At 50.4% G+C, this 18,675-nt stretch overlaps 1 protein-coding gene across 2 annotated transcripts in view; it reads right to left on the bottom strand.

The window, feature by feature from the left end:
* Positions 1–7,470: 7,470 nt before the first annotated feature.
* Positions 7,471–18,675, bottom strand: part of TKTL1 (transketolase like 1) — a 35,226-nt gene continuing 24,021 nt past the window's right edge. For both annotated transcript variants that reach the window (XM_055267548.2, XM_055267547.2), the window contains exons 8-13: positions 16,758–16,914; positions 14,331–14,461; positions 12,276–12,359; positions 10,004–10,100; positions 9,733–9,852; positions 7,471–8,184 (exon numbers count right to left, since the gene is read on the bottom strand). In XM_055267548.2, coding sequence (XP_055123523.1) covers positions 8,012–8,184; positions 9,733–9,852; positions 10,004–10,100; positions 12,276–12,359; positions 14,331–14,461; positions 16,758–16,914 — 762 coding nt within the window. In that variant the 3' untranslated portion in view covers positions 7,471–8,011. The remainder of the gene's footprint in view (positions 8,185–9,732; positions 9,853–10,003; positions 10,101–12,275; positions 12,360–14,330; positions 14,462–16,757; positions 16,915–18,675) is intronic.

The raw sequence follows: 18,675 nt of genomic DNA, 5'->3' as shown, positions 1-18,675 counted from the left end.
TTCCCCCATGACGGCACTGCCATACTCCCGCTAAATGCGCAGGCATCTGTGGTCTCCTCTGCACTCCTCCTTCCAGGGAACAATGCAGTGGGCTCCTTGCTTTGCATCTTGCCATACTTGGTGCACCTGCCAGCTCCCTTAGCAGGACCTTGCAGACAGTTTCAGTCATTCTTGGGCATTTTCTTCTCCACGTGAAGTTTCCCATCATCTTGTCCGGGACCATTAGACACCCACATCCCTGGCTTCCTGGGACTCTGGTGGCGTGATGGGAAGAGCCCACTTCTCAGCATTGTTTTTTTCAAGGGGATCTCATTCTTAGTCCAGGCGGCAGGAATGGTTTCCCCTCCGGCCTCAGCTCTGTTGGCAAGGGATACCTGCAGTCTGGGGCCTGGAGTTGGAGTGCTCCAGACATGGTCCCTTCCTTCCGGGAGTTTCTCGTGGGTGAGTCATAAGCAAACAGCTCATCCCACAGTTCTGAGGGCCTGGGTGGGGCCATTGCCCTGGTCCAGGTAAGAGACCATGGAGTCTGGCCAGGCACGTTGGCTCCTGCCTGTAATCCCAGCACTTTGGGTTAGGGTTAGGGCAGGAAGATCACTTGGCTCCAGCAGTTCAAGACCAGTCTGGGCAACCTAACAAGGCCCCATCTCTACAAAAGAAAAAAAAAAGTTATCCGGGCATGGTGGCGTGTGCCTGTAGTCCCAGCTAATTGGGAGGCTGAGGCAGGAGCATCTCTGGAGCCCAGGAGTTCGAGGCTGCAGTGAGTGTTGATCGTGCCACTGCATTCCAGTCTGGGCAACAGAGCAAGACCCTGTCTCAATTTAAAAAAAAAAAAAAAAGCCAGGCGTGGTGGCTCACGCCTGTAATTCCAGCACATTAGGAGGCTGAGGCGGGCAGATCACCTGAGGTCAGGAGTTTGAGACCAGCCTGACCCACATGGAGAAACCCTGTCTCTACTAAAAATACAGAATAAGCCAGGCATGGTGGCGCATGCCTGTGATCCCAGCTACTCGGGAGGCTGAGGCAGGAGAATCGCTTGAACCTGGGAGGCAGAGGTTGCGGTGGGCCGAGATCGCGCCATTGCACTCCAGCCTGGGCAACAAGAGCGAAACTCCATCTCAGGAAAAAAAAAAAAAAAGACAATGGACTCCTAGATGGCGAGGGTAGCAATGGAGAAACCCACTTCAATTTCTTTGAGCCAACGGTTCATGTATTGGAAGGATTCCCGTGGGAAGGTCAGGAGGGAGAGGAGCCAACAGGTGGAACTCCGACAGTTCCCCTGTCCTCACCTTGCAGGGCTGCAAGATTCCCTGGTGCCTGTCTGGGCTCCACGGCCCCCACCCACCCCTGCAGGCTTATGTGCACATCACCAAGAGGCACTCTGCTCTTGGGGCAGGTACTCGGCTGGAGGCGAGGACACGGGAGGGATTTCAGCCCTCTCGCTCCCCAGGAAGGTGTCCTTGTGCAGAGAACAGCCTGCACGACCTTCTAGGGCACCCAGGATTAGGCTGTATCCTCCCTCTGCCCAAACTGGCTACAGAAAGTTCTTTTTAACACCCACTAGAGAGTGAGGAGACCGTAGCTGGAATTTCTTTTTTGTTTTTCTTTTTTTTCTGAGACACAAGAGTCTTGCTCTGTGGTCCCAGGCTGGAGTGCAGTGGTGTGATCTTGGCTCACTCAACCTCCACCTCCCAGGTTCAAGCCAGATTCTCCTGCCTCAGCCCCCCGGGTAGCTGGGATTACAGGCACGCGCCACCATGCCCGGCTAATTTTTTGTATTTTTAGTAGAGACGTGGTTTCACCATGTTAGCCAGGCTGGTCTCCAACTCCTGATCTCGTGACCTGCCCACCTCGGCCTCCCAAAGTCTTGGGATTACAGGCGTGAGCCACCTCACCCAGCTGTAGGTGGGATTTCTGAGTGCCCGTTACAAATTCCTGATTGACCCAAGCTGGGCAGGTCGCCCCGCCAGCCCTGTCCAGCTATGGCCTGTGGTCTAGGTTACATGAGCCAGTGCTAACTACGCTGGGATGAGCATCGCACCCGTGAGACCCCATCGCCTGTCTTCTATGCATCCATAGTGGAGTTTGGGAGAAGGCAAGGAAAGGAGCAATGATACAACTTGTAGTTGTGTCATTTCAAGCATACCTGGGCCACAGGTGAGGGCAGTCCCTGGGTGGAAATAAAGGGCAAATGAAAACACAGAGGGGTCGGGACTCGTGGATCACACCTGTAATCCCAGAATTTTTGGAGGCTGAGGCAGGAGGATCGCTGGAGACCAGCCTGGGCAACAAGGTGAGACCCCATCTCTAAATACAGAGAAAAAAATAAAAACCACCGAAAAAACAAGCCTAAGCAGGACCTGACACTAGGGCCATGCAGGAGCAGCTTGCTGCGCTTGGTCTTGATGGCCTCTGGGACAGGAGGCCTTGTGCCTTCAGGTGAGTGTGCTGAAAGGAGCCCCTGAGCTCAATCCAGGGTTACTTCCGGGATGAAGCAAAGATGGGGTGAGCCCTGCCTCAGCACAGGGAGCTCAGGGATAGCAGGTCCATGTCAGCCTGGGTCTGTGTGAGCTGGTGAGAAGGAGTTTGCCTGCCTCCCAGCAGGTGCCCTGAGCACCCTCCAGCACGGCCGGCCTGCGCACAGGCGCAGCGAAAAGGCTCAGGTCTCTGTGAGCCCTGGCTGATAGATCACCTTGCCTCCTTAGTGCGGTCATACTGCTGGGATCCTGGCAGAGACAACCTACCTTCCCTAGAGGGGACACGTCACCCCAGGATTCTGCCACAGGACTTTTGGAGGTAAAGCTAAAGTGGGGCCCACAGCCTCACGATGACAGCACTGGCCACCATCATGGAGTAGTCAGTGGGCAGGTCAAAGAGTAAGGCTGGACCTGTCAGGGTTCCAGGGTGGAATCCTCAAAGATCCCCAATCCCATCATTGTCAGCAATGGCTGGGAACATCCACCCCCTCCTCACAGCAGCCCTAGGATGTCGGTGCCAGTGTTACCCCCATTTTCAGACAAGAACAGGAGGGAAATGTGACTCATGAAACTGGGCTCCAGAGCCTGAGCCCTTTCTCGGCTTTGCTGCACTCCCTCCCACTCCTGCCCTCTGAGATTCCCTGCGGTGTGTGGAGTGTGCAGCGTGGTGCCTGTGGAAGGGAGTCCGAGGCAAGTCTGGCTCAGTATCTCCCAGGCCTCGGGTCATCACGCGAAAAACAGAGGCAGCTAAAATGAGAACCACTGTTCTCTCGAGCCTAATCGGGTGAACTCTGCAAACACAGGCTGACCAGCTTAGAATTCTCAGCAGATCACAGAGCAGTTCTCATAGATGTTTGTGTTATTGTGATGTAAAGCTACTGACTCCTCAGATCTCTAATAGTCTCTCTGACACAACAACCTAAGGGTAGAAAGAAAGAGATACAAAAGAGTTAGAAGTCCAGGGAGATTTGAAAAGCAGCACGCACACAAGCCTAGTCCTAGTCATTGAAATGAAAATCTCATCCGATGGACTCAACAGCAAATTGATGCCCCTGAAGACAGAGTGACCTGGATGATGCCAAAGACACTTCCTCCTGCCCCATTCTTAGCAGATGATGTGGCTTCCTCCTTCTGTGATGCACTGCAGCAGCCCCTCCTCGAAGTCCGGAGCCCTAGGCCTTCCATGCTCCCAGGCTCACTACTAGACTCCTGGTCACCCCAACATCTTTATTTTTGCCCCCTGCTCTGGGGGTTGTAGCTTCTTCCTTCACCAACTCTGTTAACTTCAGTGTCCCTTTTGCACTTTCAGCCCTCAAACCCCAAGTAAACACGCTTTCACTTCCTTTTCTTGAGATCCTAGGTATGTATTTTTGTCTCCTAACTGGTTCCTGACTAATCCAGAACTGGCCCCGGGTAAGGTTCTGGAAGAAAAGGCCTATGCACATGGAGTCTGGGGATTGGTCTGGTCCTGCCTTTGGGCTGGAGTGCAGGGTTGAGCATTTTCCCAGTGGGAAGTGGGGCACGAGCCATCCATGGCCTGCAGTGGCTTCACAATTAATCTAGCTGTCACTTCGGTTGCTTGGGATGATGGGCCAACTGAAGCAAGCACCAGGGAGCTCAAGTCCTTGCTGCACCTGCCATGGTGGTCACGGATGGCTATGAGGGCTGTGGTATGGGATGATCCTTAGTGGCCCTGACTTTGTACCATGAAGACACGATGGGCTCAGGCTCCCTAACTCTCAGCTCAAGCCACAGTAAGAACCAGGGTGCTTCCAGGAAAGGCCTCAAAGTTCCCTTACTCCTTGCACTTGCAGGGCTGACAGTTCTGACAATCAAACACATTTTATTGTGCCAGTTACAGATTCCCAAAGTGATGAATTCCCAGCCTCGCCACATTTCACACGTGAATCGTGGGCAGTGATGTGGGAAGGATGGGACCCTGAAACCCGGAATTAGGCCATCTGGTTGGCCTTGGTTGAAGCTGAGATTCGAGAAGCCCCCAGTCCCTCTGCACCTCCCTTGGTAGTGGTGGCGGCTCGACCTCCCATGTCTGGGGGACTGGTGTTTCTTCGCTGGAGAACTCTGTCACAAGTTTACCTGGGGAGGAGCCTTGCCAGTGGACACTCACTTGTATCATCCAGGAGACCCTCTACAACTAGACCTAGAACTAGAACGTTGCCGTTAGACCCAGAACTAGCGTCAGGTACACACTTAGGGAGGGAGGGTATCTCTCCGGTGGGCCCTGATACCAGGTGCAGCCCAGGTCCTGCCCTGAGCGGTAACTCTGCGTGCTCGGCTTCCTCACCCAAGTACGGAATGACACATCGGATCATTCCAGCTCTCCCGAAATCTAACGACCCAGCTTCTCTAACCCTGACCTCAGCCTGGCAGGGCAAGGAGGCCTCATGAAGCGGTAGAACCTCTCTCGGCTGCCCGGGGAAGGCCGGGCTCCGAGGGTGAAGGCGAGTGCCCACGGGTAGAAGCCATGCCTCCAGGTAGCGCCTGAAGCACGGGGCCAACGGGGCGGGAGGGTGCGCGGGGCCGGCGTGAGACGGTGTCTAATGGTGGGTAGCAGGCGTCCAGGGAGGGCGGTGGGACAGCGGGGACAGGGGAGCAGCCCGGGTTGCAGAGGGCTGCCTGGCCCGGGAGCAGGCAGGCAGGTTGGTCGCTGCCAGCCCCAACATAATCCCAGCGAGGCGGGGAAGGATCGTGCGGAGGGGCCAATGGGGCTGGCCAGTTGAGGGCGTGCTGGGGGTGCTGGGGAGTAGGAAGCTGCCAGGTATGCAGGGCGGGCCTGCATGGGTGTTTCGAAAAGACAACACTAACATCCTGAACACAGCCTTGTAGGATACATACTGTCCCCGTCATCAGCACCATCATCCCCTTCTACAGCTACCCAAGGCCCCACAGTCAAGAAGCAGATTTGGGGATTCAAGCCAGGTTTTGGGACACACGGTTCCTGAGTCCCTGCTGGCTGGCTTCTCCATGGGAAGTAATCAGAGCAATCAGATGTTAGGAGGACTCAAGGGCGAGGGGATTGGCCCGAGGCCAGGGTCCATGGCATCTTTTCCAGGGAGTATTCATTACCAGGCTCTTAGTTAAGAAACACACGTGTCTACTCAGAAGCCACAGCCAGGCCAAGCTGGCAACAGGGCTCATTCCCCTCTCTGGGTGATCATGGCTCCTGCGCTCTCCGTACTTTGATCTGCCCTACTGTTTATGCCCAGAACCTTCTAGGGGACTGAAGTGAGGCTTTGGGGGCTCTTTCCTGTGTTTAGAAATTGCACATTTTAATCATGGAATTTGTTGCTCCATTTGTAGCCACAGTGCGCTTATGTGACCTGTGGTCTCACCAAATCCGACATTTTGCACCTGAATACAAGCAAGCATGGCTTGTCTGTTAAGAATGCCTTCCTCTAAAGTAATGCTTTACAGCCACCTTCAGTGTCGCTGCATCTGCTCCTCGCGAAACGGTATTTAACCACCACCCTCTACCACACTCTTGAAAGGGTACACAGAATTATCCTACGACACAGCAATTCAATTCCACTCCTAGTATACACGTCCCTAAGAAGGGAAAATCTACATCTACAGAAAACCTTTCACATATTTTGTGAAATCTACATCTTCACAAAATATGTGAATTGTCAGAACACTATTCACAAGAGACAAGAGTGGAACTAATCCACATTCATCAACTGAATGGAAGAATAAAATGTGTTATCTCCATATAATAGAATAGTATGTGGCCATAAAAAGAATGAAAACCACTGAATTGTATATTTTAAATGAGTAAAATTGTCCGGAGTGTGAGAAGCTGTGATTACCTTGAAGTAGTGAGATAAGTGAGGTAAAACATTCTTGCTTCTTCGCATTTTCTAAATTTTCTGCAATCACCCTATAGAAACTATTTTTACAAAATAAATTTTGAAATCTTACAAAATAAGCAGAGCCATCATCATGCTCATTTTACAGGCCAGGAAACCAGCTCAGTGACTTACAAGGGCAGGAGTAGGAAGGGTCTGCTTCCATCTCTATCCCGCACATTCTAGAACAATTCCTCAGTCACACTGGTCATGACTCCAAAGATCTCTGACCACTTAATTTGGGCAATAAAAATAAGGAATGGGCTGGGCATGGTGGCTCACGCCTGTAATTCTAACCCCAGCACCTTGGAAGGTCCAGGCGTGAGGATCACTTGAGGCCAGGAGTTTGAGACCAGCCTGGGCAACACAGTGAGACCGTCTCAAAACCAAAGCCACAACAGGAATGTGACACAGCAGACACATCTAGTAGAATTTTAAATCTAGTTTTGAAGCTCAGGTTCATCTTTTTCTGGTTGACACTTACATTCTAGACACATACTTCTTAAATTTTTTTTTTGAGGTGGAGTCTCCCTCTTCTCCCAGGCTGGAGTACAATGGCAGGATCTCGGCTCACTGCAACCTCTGCCTCCTGGGTTCAAACAATTCTCCTGCCTCAGCCTTCCAAGTAGCTGGGATTGTAAGTGTGCACAACCATGTCTGGCTAATTTTTGTATTTTTTAGTAGAGAGGAGGTTTCACCATGTTGTCTAGGCTGGTCTTGAACTGAACTCCTGACCTCAGGTGATCCACCTGCCTTGGCCTCCCAAAGTGCTGGAATTACAGGCGTGAGCCACCACGCCTGGCCTCTAGCCACCTACTTTATGTGCTTATAGCTGACAGGAAAGGCGTCAGCTCAGGGACAGCTTTTCAGGCCAGGTGCTGTCCTCGAGCGAGTGCTTCCTCTGCAGCCCATTATTCTTTCCCAGGTTTACTGGTGGGGGCCGTGGCTCACTCTGGTTTAGATAAAAGCTCTTTCCTTATTTAGGAACTGACCACTGAGAAACTGATTCATACAGAAGGCACATGCTTTATTAACATTGACTTGAACAGTACAGTGTGGAGGCTCTCATCACAAGCAGCAGAGGACATCCTAACCAGCTTGCGCTGCTGCCTCACAGCCTCTCAACTGTGGAGGGGAGATGAAGGCAAACAGCGAAGGGAATTCCAGGGCAGCTGCAGGTGGGATGGCAGCACACAGAATCCCAAGATGGGAACAGCTGTAGGTGTCATGGTGTTATCGTGCTGTGGAAACTAGGCTACTGGAATCTATACTTCAATCCACATTTTCTTTACTCATGAAGGAAACACACTGAAAAAACTATTACCTCTACCAGTTATTCACGAAGGAAACACTTCGGAAGAATTGATTACCTCGACCACTTATCTATAGTCTTATCAGAAAACTTACTATCAGGTAGTTGTTTTGTTACCTATTTTTTTCACTTAAAAGTTGTGTAACTCCCTTTAATGATCCAAAAACTAGAGTGGTACTTGCATATGCAGTCACAGTTTAAAGGATAAGTAGTTAGCTTGAATTTCTGAACTAGAGATGAAGGTGTTAGCTGGCTTTGCTTTTAAGAAACAAAGCATGACAGTATAGATTTAAATGATGGTTTGGGAACAAACATAAACACAGGGTGAAGAGGCCAAAAGACCAAAGCTAACAGCTATTTTAGTTCAGCAACATGCATTTCACTGCCACTATGATATGTCTGGCACTAATTCCATACATATCCAGCAATTCCTCGGGCTTCCCACTCTGGGGCACTCCCGACACTGCCAGCGAATGAACCTGAATGTCAGGATCCATGGAGACGGCCGCACAGACAGCTTCCCCGATGCCACCTGGGGAAACAAGGATGTTAGGCCGTTTTGTGAAAGCAGCTTGTCAGCCTTAAAGCCTCACCACATAGAGGCCTTTGAATCTGCAGCTTCCCAGGGGAAAATCTGATTCATGTGAACAGTCACTCCGATGGGCCTGCGGAGTTCTTATTCTAAACTGCCATTTTCCAAACTGCTCTGCCTCAACCTACAGTAAGGGCTGCCTGAGTGTGGGGGTCTGTGGCACTCCGATTCTCAAAGCTGTTGGGAACCTGAAAATGGTTAGAACTAACGAATTAACAGTGCAGAAAAGTGACTAGCTGGCTTGAGGTTGCTGGTTGGCAAGGTTAGCCCTTGGCTGGTGAAGGTTCCCTTGCTACTCTATCACTTTCCCTACTGGACAGGGCAGTCATGCACCTGGGCTATTGGTAAGGACAATGTGGTTGACATGAGCACCTGCTTTCCTGCTGGGAGCCAGGGATTTGGGTACCTGCCTGGCAGAGGGTGCCAACAGGACCTGCCCCCAGTATACACTTGAGGTGCCAAGTCTCTAGCAGGCAGCCCTTAGGCAGGAACACAGCCTGCGTGGGAGGCACTTCTCAGTATGCCCCTTGTGGGGCCAGGGGGAGGCTGAGGCAGGACTTCTTTCAACTCCACCTGGCCCATGGTTTCCTGCCCTGGTGGATCCCTCCCCCCTCCCCCGCACCCTTTCCCTGTCATCAACCTCAGGTGCGAGAGCAACTGTGTGCTGGGTCCCAGGAGTCCCTCAAGAGAATCAGGCACCGCTTGTGCAGGCTCAGGGCCCCTGCCGCATGAACACGCAATGCTCCTCCTTGTATCACATCATCTGTCCTACCTAACCTTTCCAGGCGCAAACACTGCCCAGCCCATTCTCCCTGACACAGTTTTCTGCACTTGCTGTGTTCTCTGCTATTTCTGCTTCTTTCGTCGTGGCATACTTTTTTTTTTTTTTTTTTTTTTTTTTTTTGAGGCAGAGTCTCACTGTTTCCCAAGCTGGAGTGCAATGGTATGATCTCGGCTCACTGCAACCTCCAACCTCCTGGGTTCAAGGAATTCTCCTGCCTCAACCTCCCAAGTAGCTGGGACTACAGGCGTGCACCACCACACCCAGCTAATTTTTGTATTTCTAGTAGAGATGGGGTTTCACTATGTTGACCAGGCTGGTCTTGAGCTTCTGGCCTCAAGTGAGCTACCTGCCTCGGCCTCCCAAAGCGCTGGGATGACAGGCGTTAAGCCACCACACCTGGCCTGGGGCATACTATTCGCCATTCCAAACCCAAAGAAACTGCGATGCTTTTCATGGCGCCTCGCTTGCCTGCAATAGCAACTCTTCTGTGTTGCCACTGACCCGCCCTGGTGACTGGGCACTGTGCACTCTGCTGGGGACACACAGATGTGTATTAGTATGGCCCCACGCCTAGTGAACACCAAATAACAAAGCCGTGCTGGGTGAGAGGCAGACTATAGGTGATGCCTGAGAGCATGCCATGTGGCCAATCAAGGAAAACAAAAACACCAAAACCTTCCAAAGCATTCTCAGTGCTCACACACCTTGCGGGTAGTGATCCTCCACTGTAATGATCCGGCCCTCTGTGGCTTTTGCACTGGAGATGATGGTGGTGACATCCAGAGGTTTAATGGTAAACAGGTCGATGACACGGATAAAAATATCTGCAGAACAGCAAAAACCAGCTTGGTACAAGATAGAGACTTAGAACAACATGCAGGGATAAAAATAAAAAGAGCACTCAGGGCACAGGAGGTAGCTGAAGTCCTACCTCTTCTCAGCTTGAACTTCAATGCTCACACTCAACCAACTGACCTTGTTTCAAAAGCTCATCAGCAGCTGCTAAGGCTTCATACACAGTAATTCCAGCTCCAATAACTGTGACCTTGTCACTGACACAGTGGCGGAGGACCTGGTATAGTGCCAGCAAAACAGAATGCCGTGGTTACTACACACAGAATGCATCTCAAGGTGGAAGGCACTTTGCTATGCTGCTATCCCCCAATTCTAACAATTTCACTCCTTAATAACTCACTACTAAAAAAATCAGATGCATTTACAAGCCAGGACACATACTTTTCGATCAGCAATTACACTGCTTCAGCTGTCCTGGCGCATGGATACGCCACACACCCATCATGAGTCCGCTTTGAGAGCTCGCTATGGCATGCAAAGATTGGGCTCCAATGACTAACACGTTAATGAGAACATTCTGGGCATTGGCAACACGCTCAGTGCTAAGATCTTGTGTGCCTGAGCTCTGAGAACCCTCACGGCTTCCCTGTAAGATCTGTTCAGTGGCACAACCATTCCGCAGCTGAGGAAAGCAAATCTCAGAGCAGGAGGAAGTGGCTCAGGGCAGCGCTGGGACCCACAGCCAGGCGGGGCTGACATCAAAGCCCTCGCTCTCAACAACGTACTATTCTGCAAGCAAAGACAGAGTTCCTGGGCTTCTTTCATAGGTTAGTTGCCTCCAAAACTACCCATCGGAGGCATCTGGAATTATTCTCCACTTCCTCTCTGTATAGGTTTCCCTGTAGCTAAAGAACCATTGCTGATAGTACAGAGAGGGTTTCTGAGCCACCCCATTCTTTAAGGATGTCCTGGCCTCTTAAAATACATATACACGCATGCACACATATCCATGTCCGCTTTGCAAAGCCCAGCCCTTTAACGATCCATGCCATGCATGTTATCGCACACATTTAACTCACATCCTTTACTATCAGTAAATTGATTTTTGTCAGGACAGGAAAATTATTAGAAAAGAGACGACAGAAATAAGCAAGCTCTGCAAACCATGTGAATGTCAAGAGATCCTCCCCATAGAAACAGAACCTGCAGTTAACACCAAAGGTGAACACTAACTTTTCCATTCGGTAGCATTTTCCAGCCACCTTATGGCACACAGTGGACAGTTCTGGAAACACCTGCTTTATGGCAGCACTCTGGCCCTTCTGAGCACTTGCAACTGTGAATTCTGGAGCAGCCTAGTCCTTAGCAACCAAACCGGATGTTACCCGCTGCTCTTTCAAGAGTGGCTATGGGCAAACCTTTCGATACAGTATGATCTCAACTGTGTAAAATATACATGTATGCCTAGAACAAAGACAGGAAGGAAGCATGCCAAAATGTCTACAAGCCCCACTCCCTAGGTGATAAGCAGTCACTTATTTTCTCCACAGACGTTTCTGGTTTTCTCCATGCATGGCCCTGACAGGCAGGCTGAGCAGGGGATGGTCAGCGTGGTGGCCCAGCGTGGTGGGCAGGCCTGGGGAGACTGGGCTCACTACTCAGGCCTAGATTCTGGTCTTGGTACTCACAAGCTGTAAACCCTTAAGAAAGACACTTACTTTCTCCAATCCTCTTCTACAGATAGGACTGATAATCTGAACTTCTCAGGGCTTTTGTGAGAATACCAGAGATCATGTTCCCTTTTATTCCTGGCCTTAGATCTGTAAAATCTGAACCTAACAGATTATTCATTTCAAGTGATTTCTATTATTTTTTGTCTTGTTTTTAGAGACAGGGTCTTACTCTGTCACCCAGGCTGGAGTACAGTGGTGTGATCCATCATAGCTCACTGCTGCCTTGAATTCCTGTGCTCCTCCATCCTCCTTCCTCAGCCTCCTGAGTAGCTGAGACCACAGGTGCACGCCACCATACCCGGCTAATTTAAAAAATTTTTGTAGAGATGGGAATCTCGCTGTGTTGCCCAGGCTGCTCTGGAATTCCCTGCCTCAAGCAATCTTCCCGCCTTGGCCTCCCAAAGTGCTGGCTTCTGTTTTGTTTAGCTTGCGGCCAAGATAAATTATAGCCACGACCGCTCAAGTGGCTTCATGTTACTATCTTTGAGCTCAACAACAACAAAAGACTCCATTTGGAAAGCAGAAAAGTTCAGGCTAAGTTGAAATTCATAGAATGTTCCTTCCCAAGGAAAAGCAGGTACAGGTCACAATTGTTTTTTAAAAATATGAGAACAAAGAAAGGATGATGTCTCAACTCTGAAGATACCTGGTGATAGATTCAGAAGTGTTCTTTTTACAGGAGACGATACTGAATAACACAGGAGTGCTTAAGCCCTTACCTTGGCCTGTCCGATCTCAAAGCGTTCCTGTGGGGTGTAAATAACCATAGTTTCTGGTCGGGTGGTCCGAATGAAGCACATCCCCTAGGGCATAAATGGAGCCATGGTTTAGAAAAGCAAACAATGAATTTCCAACAACAGACATTGAAAGAAGTGAGGGAGGGGTGTGAACAGGACAGCTCTTTCTACTAAAAGCACAGGCTTTGGAGCAAGGGGTGAGCATCTACAACCAGTGGACGACAGGTCCCAGCAGGACCCTGGGGCTGCCCTGAAGGCCAAGCTCCCCGTGCCGTCACACCAATCCCCTTGGAAGATTCCGCAATACTCACTGACTTGTTCTGTGCCGACAGAACATTAACTCACGGCAGGAGCACTGACTCACACTGACTAGAAAAGCCCGAATAAAGTGTTAAAACATAAACCTTTGCCACAATAACTTGTAATGCTTCATCCTTAGAAAGACCATAAACATCTATCTGAATACAAGATGACTGGCCCCTTTTCCAATAAAATGTAAATACATTTTTATGACCAATTTGAACACGTAAACATTTACCTGTATAAATGAACACTTGTATGTCTAAAGTATTTGTTAATTTACATACATATTAATGGATGCATTATAAACGAATATAGCAAGAAACGTCACTACTGTTCATTCATCCGCTATGACCCATCTTTATTCAGTATCTTCACCAAGGCATAACTCAGCTGCAGTGAAATGCCCTTCCTGAATGCTGCATCCACCATGGAGCCCTCATCCAAGCCCAGCAGTGCTTCCGCCGGCAGAGTTCCCTTGTGCCTCCTTCCAGTCAGTCTCCCCCCACCACAAAGCAACCTCTACTCTAATTTCTATCACCTAATCTTGTTTTGCGCCTCTCTTGACCTTTCTAGAAATGAAATCCTCTAACGTGTGAAATCACAGAACAATCTCCAAGATAAACTAATTTTAAAAGTACACAATTGGCCAGGTGCGGTGGCTCATGCCTGTAATCCCAGCAACTTTGGGAGGCCAAGGCAGGTGGATCACTTGAGGCCAGGAGTTTTGAGACTAGCTTGGCCAACATGGCGAAACCCCGTCTCTCCCCAAAAATACAAAAATTAGCCAGCCGTGGTGGAGTGCACCTCTAGTCACAGCTACTCCGGAGGCTGAGGCAGGAGAATCTGGGAGGCAGAGGCTGCAGCGAGCCGAGATCGTGCCACTGCACTCTAGCCTGGGCGACAGAGTGAGACTCTATCTCCAAAAAAAAAAAAAAAAAAAAAAAAAAAGAAAAAGAGTACCTAATAATATGTAAAGTGGGAGCCCATTTATAAAAAAAAATCAAAGAAACACCCATGAGTGCTTGGAAAGGGAACGTACAGTCCCCATCCCGACTGTGCCAGGGGTTACCTGTGTGGGGCATGGGCGAGGTCCAGGGTGGCAAGAGGAACCTGCTGAACGTTAGTGGGAAAGGCTGGAAAGATCAAGACCACACTGCCTTGTCTCCCGTGCCGCTAGGTTCTGAACAGGAATTTGATTCTGTCCATCTGATGCCCTTGCATGAGGTCCTACACACTCTTGGCGCCCTAAGCTGTTCCAAAGGCAAGCCAGGGCCAGGGAACCCGGGTTCGTCTGTAGTGGCATCCTACCACCTGCTCTCCAGCTTCCTGGATGTCAGGACACAGCAGGAGCTTCTTCGCCTCTGGCTGCAGCTACTGGGGGCTAAACACTATAGTCTGGGACTCTGCCTGGAGCTTGCTCCTGCGGCTTCTTAAGCACCCTTTGTTAAACACCTTCTCCTGTTTATAACACCCAGAATGGTCCCGGTTTCTTCTGCTGAACCCTGACTGAGACAGGCTGTCAGGTTTTGTTCAGTATCCTGTACTGTTTGACTCTTTTACAAGGCAAATGTGTTTGTGTGCATAATCACCTGTGTTTTTGTAAAGAATTCTACCACCAAATTTTCTATAACGAATATCACTTTTATGTTGAGAAAAAAAAGTCCAATCGTCAGTACGAAACTAGTAGAGTCCAGAAGCGTTTTCTGTCTGAAACTAGTGTCTCCTTACAAATACCTTGGCATTGGCCGCCAGAGCAACAGCATGCTCCGTGGAGACGGCATCAGTTGGGTAGAAGATCGTGCATTTGGGAATGGTTCGGAACATGGCTATATCCTCCAGGGCCATCTGGGAAACACTATCTTCACCTGAGAGAAGCAGAGCCCGATGAAAACAGGAGCATAACCCCATTAGGAACTTGCCCTCCACCCGCTTCTAGCTCTGAAGAAGCAATTATTCCTATTGCCACGGGGTGTCCCGAGCTCTAGCAGGGCCCCATAAACGGTCCCGCTGCATCCTCGTAACTCATTTACATTGTGTTCTCGCACGCCTGTCTCCCTTGACATCACACTGTGACACCTCGCGTTAGTCAACTGAAAAGTCCCAGTTGACCTTTCAGATGGATCACTCCAAGTTACTGTCCACGATGGCTGAGCATTGGTGGCCCGAGTGAGTTTGGCCTGCTAAGCCTCTGAACCCGTTCTCTTTAGGAAGGTCCTCAGGCTTTGTTCTCCCTTTTCTATATCCAGAGACGGGGTTTTGCATACCAAAGTGGTCTTTTTCATTTCTCCAGGCCTTCCAAGTAGCTAACACACCTTTAAGGCATATGCTGAGGGTACTACAGGGTACTTTAGGGTCTATCTGGGAACGTAGTTTCTAGCCAGAAATGTGAAAGAGAAATCTTAATGTGCACTGGGCGGCTTAGCTCTTCTCAGCTAGGAAGGGGACTGTCACCATGCACACTGCCTTGCCTAGGACCACTGTCTAACCTCAACAGCCCAGCTCTTTTTTAAAAAATTAACTATTATTATCTTGAGACAGAGTCTCGCTCTGTTGCCCAGGCTTGAGTGCACTAGGCGATCTCGGCTCACTGCAGCCTCCACCTCCCAGGTTCAAGCGCTTCTCCTGCCTCAGCCTCCCAAGTAGCTGGGATTACAGTCACGTGCCAACATGCCTGGCTAAGTTTTGTATTTTTAGTAGAGATGGGGTTTCACCATATTGGTCAGGCTGGTCTCGAACTCCTGACCACAGGTGATCTACCTGCCTCAGCCTCCCAAAGTGCTGGGATTACAGGTGTGAGCCGCCGCCCTGGTTTTTTTTTTTTTTTTTTTTTTTTGACAAAGTCTCTCTCTGTCGCCAGGCTGGAGTGCAGTGGTGTGATCTTGGCTCACTGCAGCCTCTGCCTCCTGGGTTCAAGCAATTCTCCTGTCTCAGCGTCCTGAGTAGCTGGAATACAGGTGCGCACCACCATACCTGGCTAATTTTTCTATTTTCAGTAGAGAAGGGGTTTCACCAAGTGCTGGGATTACGGGCATGAGCCACTGCGCCCAGCCTTCCAGTTCTTCTTTGGATGGAACCTAGAGCCACTTTCTGCACGTGACTATTTCAAAACTGACACTGAGCACAGCCACAGGTGGGCTCAAGGACCCTTTCCTAGGCCCCTCTGCCCCTGCAACACTGCCACGCCTCCTCTCCCTGGCCACCACCTGTGCCTCCAGCTTCACCCAGACAGCCGTGACTCCAGCTCCATGTAGCGCCATCTCGTCCAGCCTCATTCTCCCAGGGAGTCCCTGAGATGGCTCCCCAGCGTGCATCTCCGGCATTCTAGAAGCAAGTGTGTGCAGCCACATCTACTGAGCCCATCTGCCTGCCACAGGCACGCCAGCTGGCTCATCTTTCCCATGTCATTTCTGTCATTCACGAAAATGACCCCCTGACGTTTCCCAAGTGAGGAATCCTGGAGACTCGTGTGTTTTGCTCTTCACACCATTGCAGAGTGCTCCATCTGCTAGGAGGCACACTCACCTCTTTCTTCACTCTCAGGTCCCCCCCTCCCCACCCCCCTGGTTTTCTCTCTTACCACCTTGCACACCTTGTTTCAATCCCCTCTCTGGCTTCCCGTTTCCTGTGCTGTGGTTTCCTCCTAACCCACCTGCCAGGTGAACACTACTCTGAGAAGGGTGTGTTTTTAAGAGTTCCTGCCTCGTGTCATGCTCCATGGTTCTCGCTGCCCCAGGCAGGAAGGTGGGGATGGTGGTCCCAGCCCCCCTCCCACCTGAGCAGGCCGTGCAGCCAGCCAGAATGCTCCTCGTCCTCTGTGATGCTGTTCACCCTCAGACTGCAACCACAGCGAGGGCAGAAAAGGCTCCGTGACGCTGCCAGTCCTGTTCATAACCTGCGCACGGCTCAACACACAAGGGGCACTCAGGATAAGCAACTGTTTCTGTCTGAAACAACAGTACCACCGAGAGATGTGCTTCAAAAGTTGCCCTGAGAGTCTGACACTCTGACACTTTTAAAGTACAATATGGCTTTTTCAAGAAAAAGGCTTGAATAATCAAACTTCATGGAACCATAAGGAAATTCATGGTTTCACCCATCACGTGCTAATCTTTCTCTGTGAAGGAGGAAGGCTCTCGAGATGACGGCATTTAGAACTCTTACCAACAGACACCCCACAGTGGGAACCAATAATGTTGATGTTGCTCTCAGAGAGGCCTCCTATCCGGATGTGATCAAATGCTCGAGTCAGAAAGGCAGCAAAGGTGCTAGCAAAAGCAATGGTCCGTCCACGGGAGGCACAGCCCAGCGCCACACCCACCTGCAACACAGAGAACATGAATCAGAACATCCCTGGGCACTGCCCCCACCGCCCCTTCCCCCACAGTCCCCATGATAACCTCCATTCTGCACCTGGTGAACTGCTCTGAAGTTCTAGCATGCGTCCTTCCCACACCCCTTTCCTCAAACCCTGGGCACCCATCCGTCCCTCCTGCTCAGATGGTGCCCTCAACTCATAGCTCCTAGGGAGCAAGAGATGAGTGTCTCCTGCCTGCCCTCCTGGTGCCCGCAGCTTTCCAGGGTCCACGCCCCAACAGAACATCCTGAATCTGTCCTGTTCCTGCTTTCTCACAGGGCCCTCTAGCCATGTAGCTCCTCCTTCCCTCTTGTGCCACTTCCCTTTCTCTTGGATCATTCTATTTCCATTCAGGTGTGCGCCAGCACCTTTTATCCTCACCCCCCCCCATCTCCGCCTTGTCCTGCTTTCACATCCGTGTTCTCCTTCGCAGCAAACTTCTCACAACTTGCCTGCAGTCATTGTCCCTGCCTTCTCATTTTCCACGCTCTTCCCAGCCTACTTCACCTAGGCCACCATCCCCACAAGGGACCTCGAAGCCACAAAACCAAGAGGCTGCCTGACCTTGAGTGGCCTGTGACTTGACTTGGCCCCTGATCTCAAGGCATCTCCTCCTCTCGGTTTCTGCAGTGTGGCAGTGGCCCGCTGCTGTCGCCTCATGGGCGCTGCTGGGGCAAGTCCTCAGGGCCCTGTGCACCCTCGGGAAGTCGAATCTGGCCCAATGCTCCCCTGATCTGCATTCTGGTAATGACCCCCACTTTACATTGCCATTCCTTACCCCCCTTCCCCAGAAGTCCGGGCTCAAATACCCCAGTAGGCTTCAAACTAGAATACGAACCTCTCCGGGGCTACACACAGGCTTTCCAAAGTGGATGTGGCTGTGGGTGTTACACTCAAGATCCCAAACTCCAGACCAACTCTGTCTACATTCATCTGCCAAAAGGAGGGTCTGTGCTCCCCTCACAGTCTTTTTTTTCTTTAGACAGGGTCTTGCTCTGTTGTCCAGGCTGGGGTGCAGTGGCGCAATCTTGGCTCACTGCAACCTCCACCTCCCGGGTTCAAGCGATTCTCCTGCCTCTGCCTCCCGAGTAGCTGGGATTACAAGCACCCGCCACCACGTCTGGCTAATTTTTGTATTTTTAGTAGGGACGAGGTTCCACCATATTGGTCAGGCTGGTCTCGAACTCCTGACCTCAGGTGATCCACCCACCTTGGCCGGCCTCCCAAAGTTCTGGGATTACGGGCATGAGCCACTGCCCCTGGGTCTCCCACTGTCTCTTTTAACAATCACCTTCTAGCAACCTGATCCCCAAAGGGCATGCTCTCAGCCACCTGCCTCTTACAGGGGGATCATCCTGGAGTGCAGAACCTCCAGACCCAAGTAAAGAGGACAATTTGAAATAACTATGCTGGTGGAGAGAAAGTGAAGAACTTAATTAATGAAACTGTCAACTGTGTAAATAATTTTTATAAACAACTTTACATGAAAGATCACTGTGATTTTGTGGCTTACAACTGGGAAGGAATTCAAAGAATTGAGTGACATTCCTCTAACAAAACTTCCCTTCCCATCTACTTATTCATGTGAGTAAGGTTTCATAGCACATCATTAAAATGAAAAACAGGAATAGAATCTGTTCTCAATGCTATCACATTCAAATCACAAGTATATTCATCCACTAACATACCAGCTAATAATAATAAAACTCAGTCCAGAAAAAAAAA

The sequence above is a fragment of the Symphalangus syndactylus genome, chromosome X, assembly GCF_028878055.3.
Source record: "Symphalangus syndactylus isolate Jambi chromosome X, NHGRI_mSymSyn1-v2.1_pri, whole genome shotgun sequence".
Classification (NCBI taxonomy): Eukaryota; Metazoa; Chordata; class Mammalia; order Primates; family Hylobatidae; genus Symphalangus; species Symphalangus syndactylus.
The sequence above is the reverse complement of the archived record's forward strand: the minus strand, read 5'-3'. Positions and strand labels throughout refer to the sequence as shown.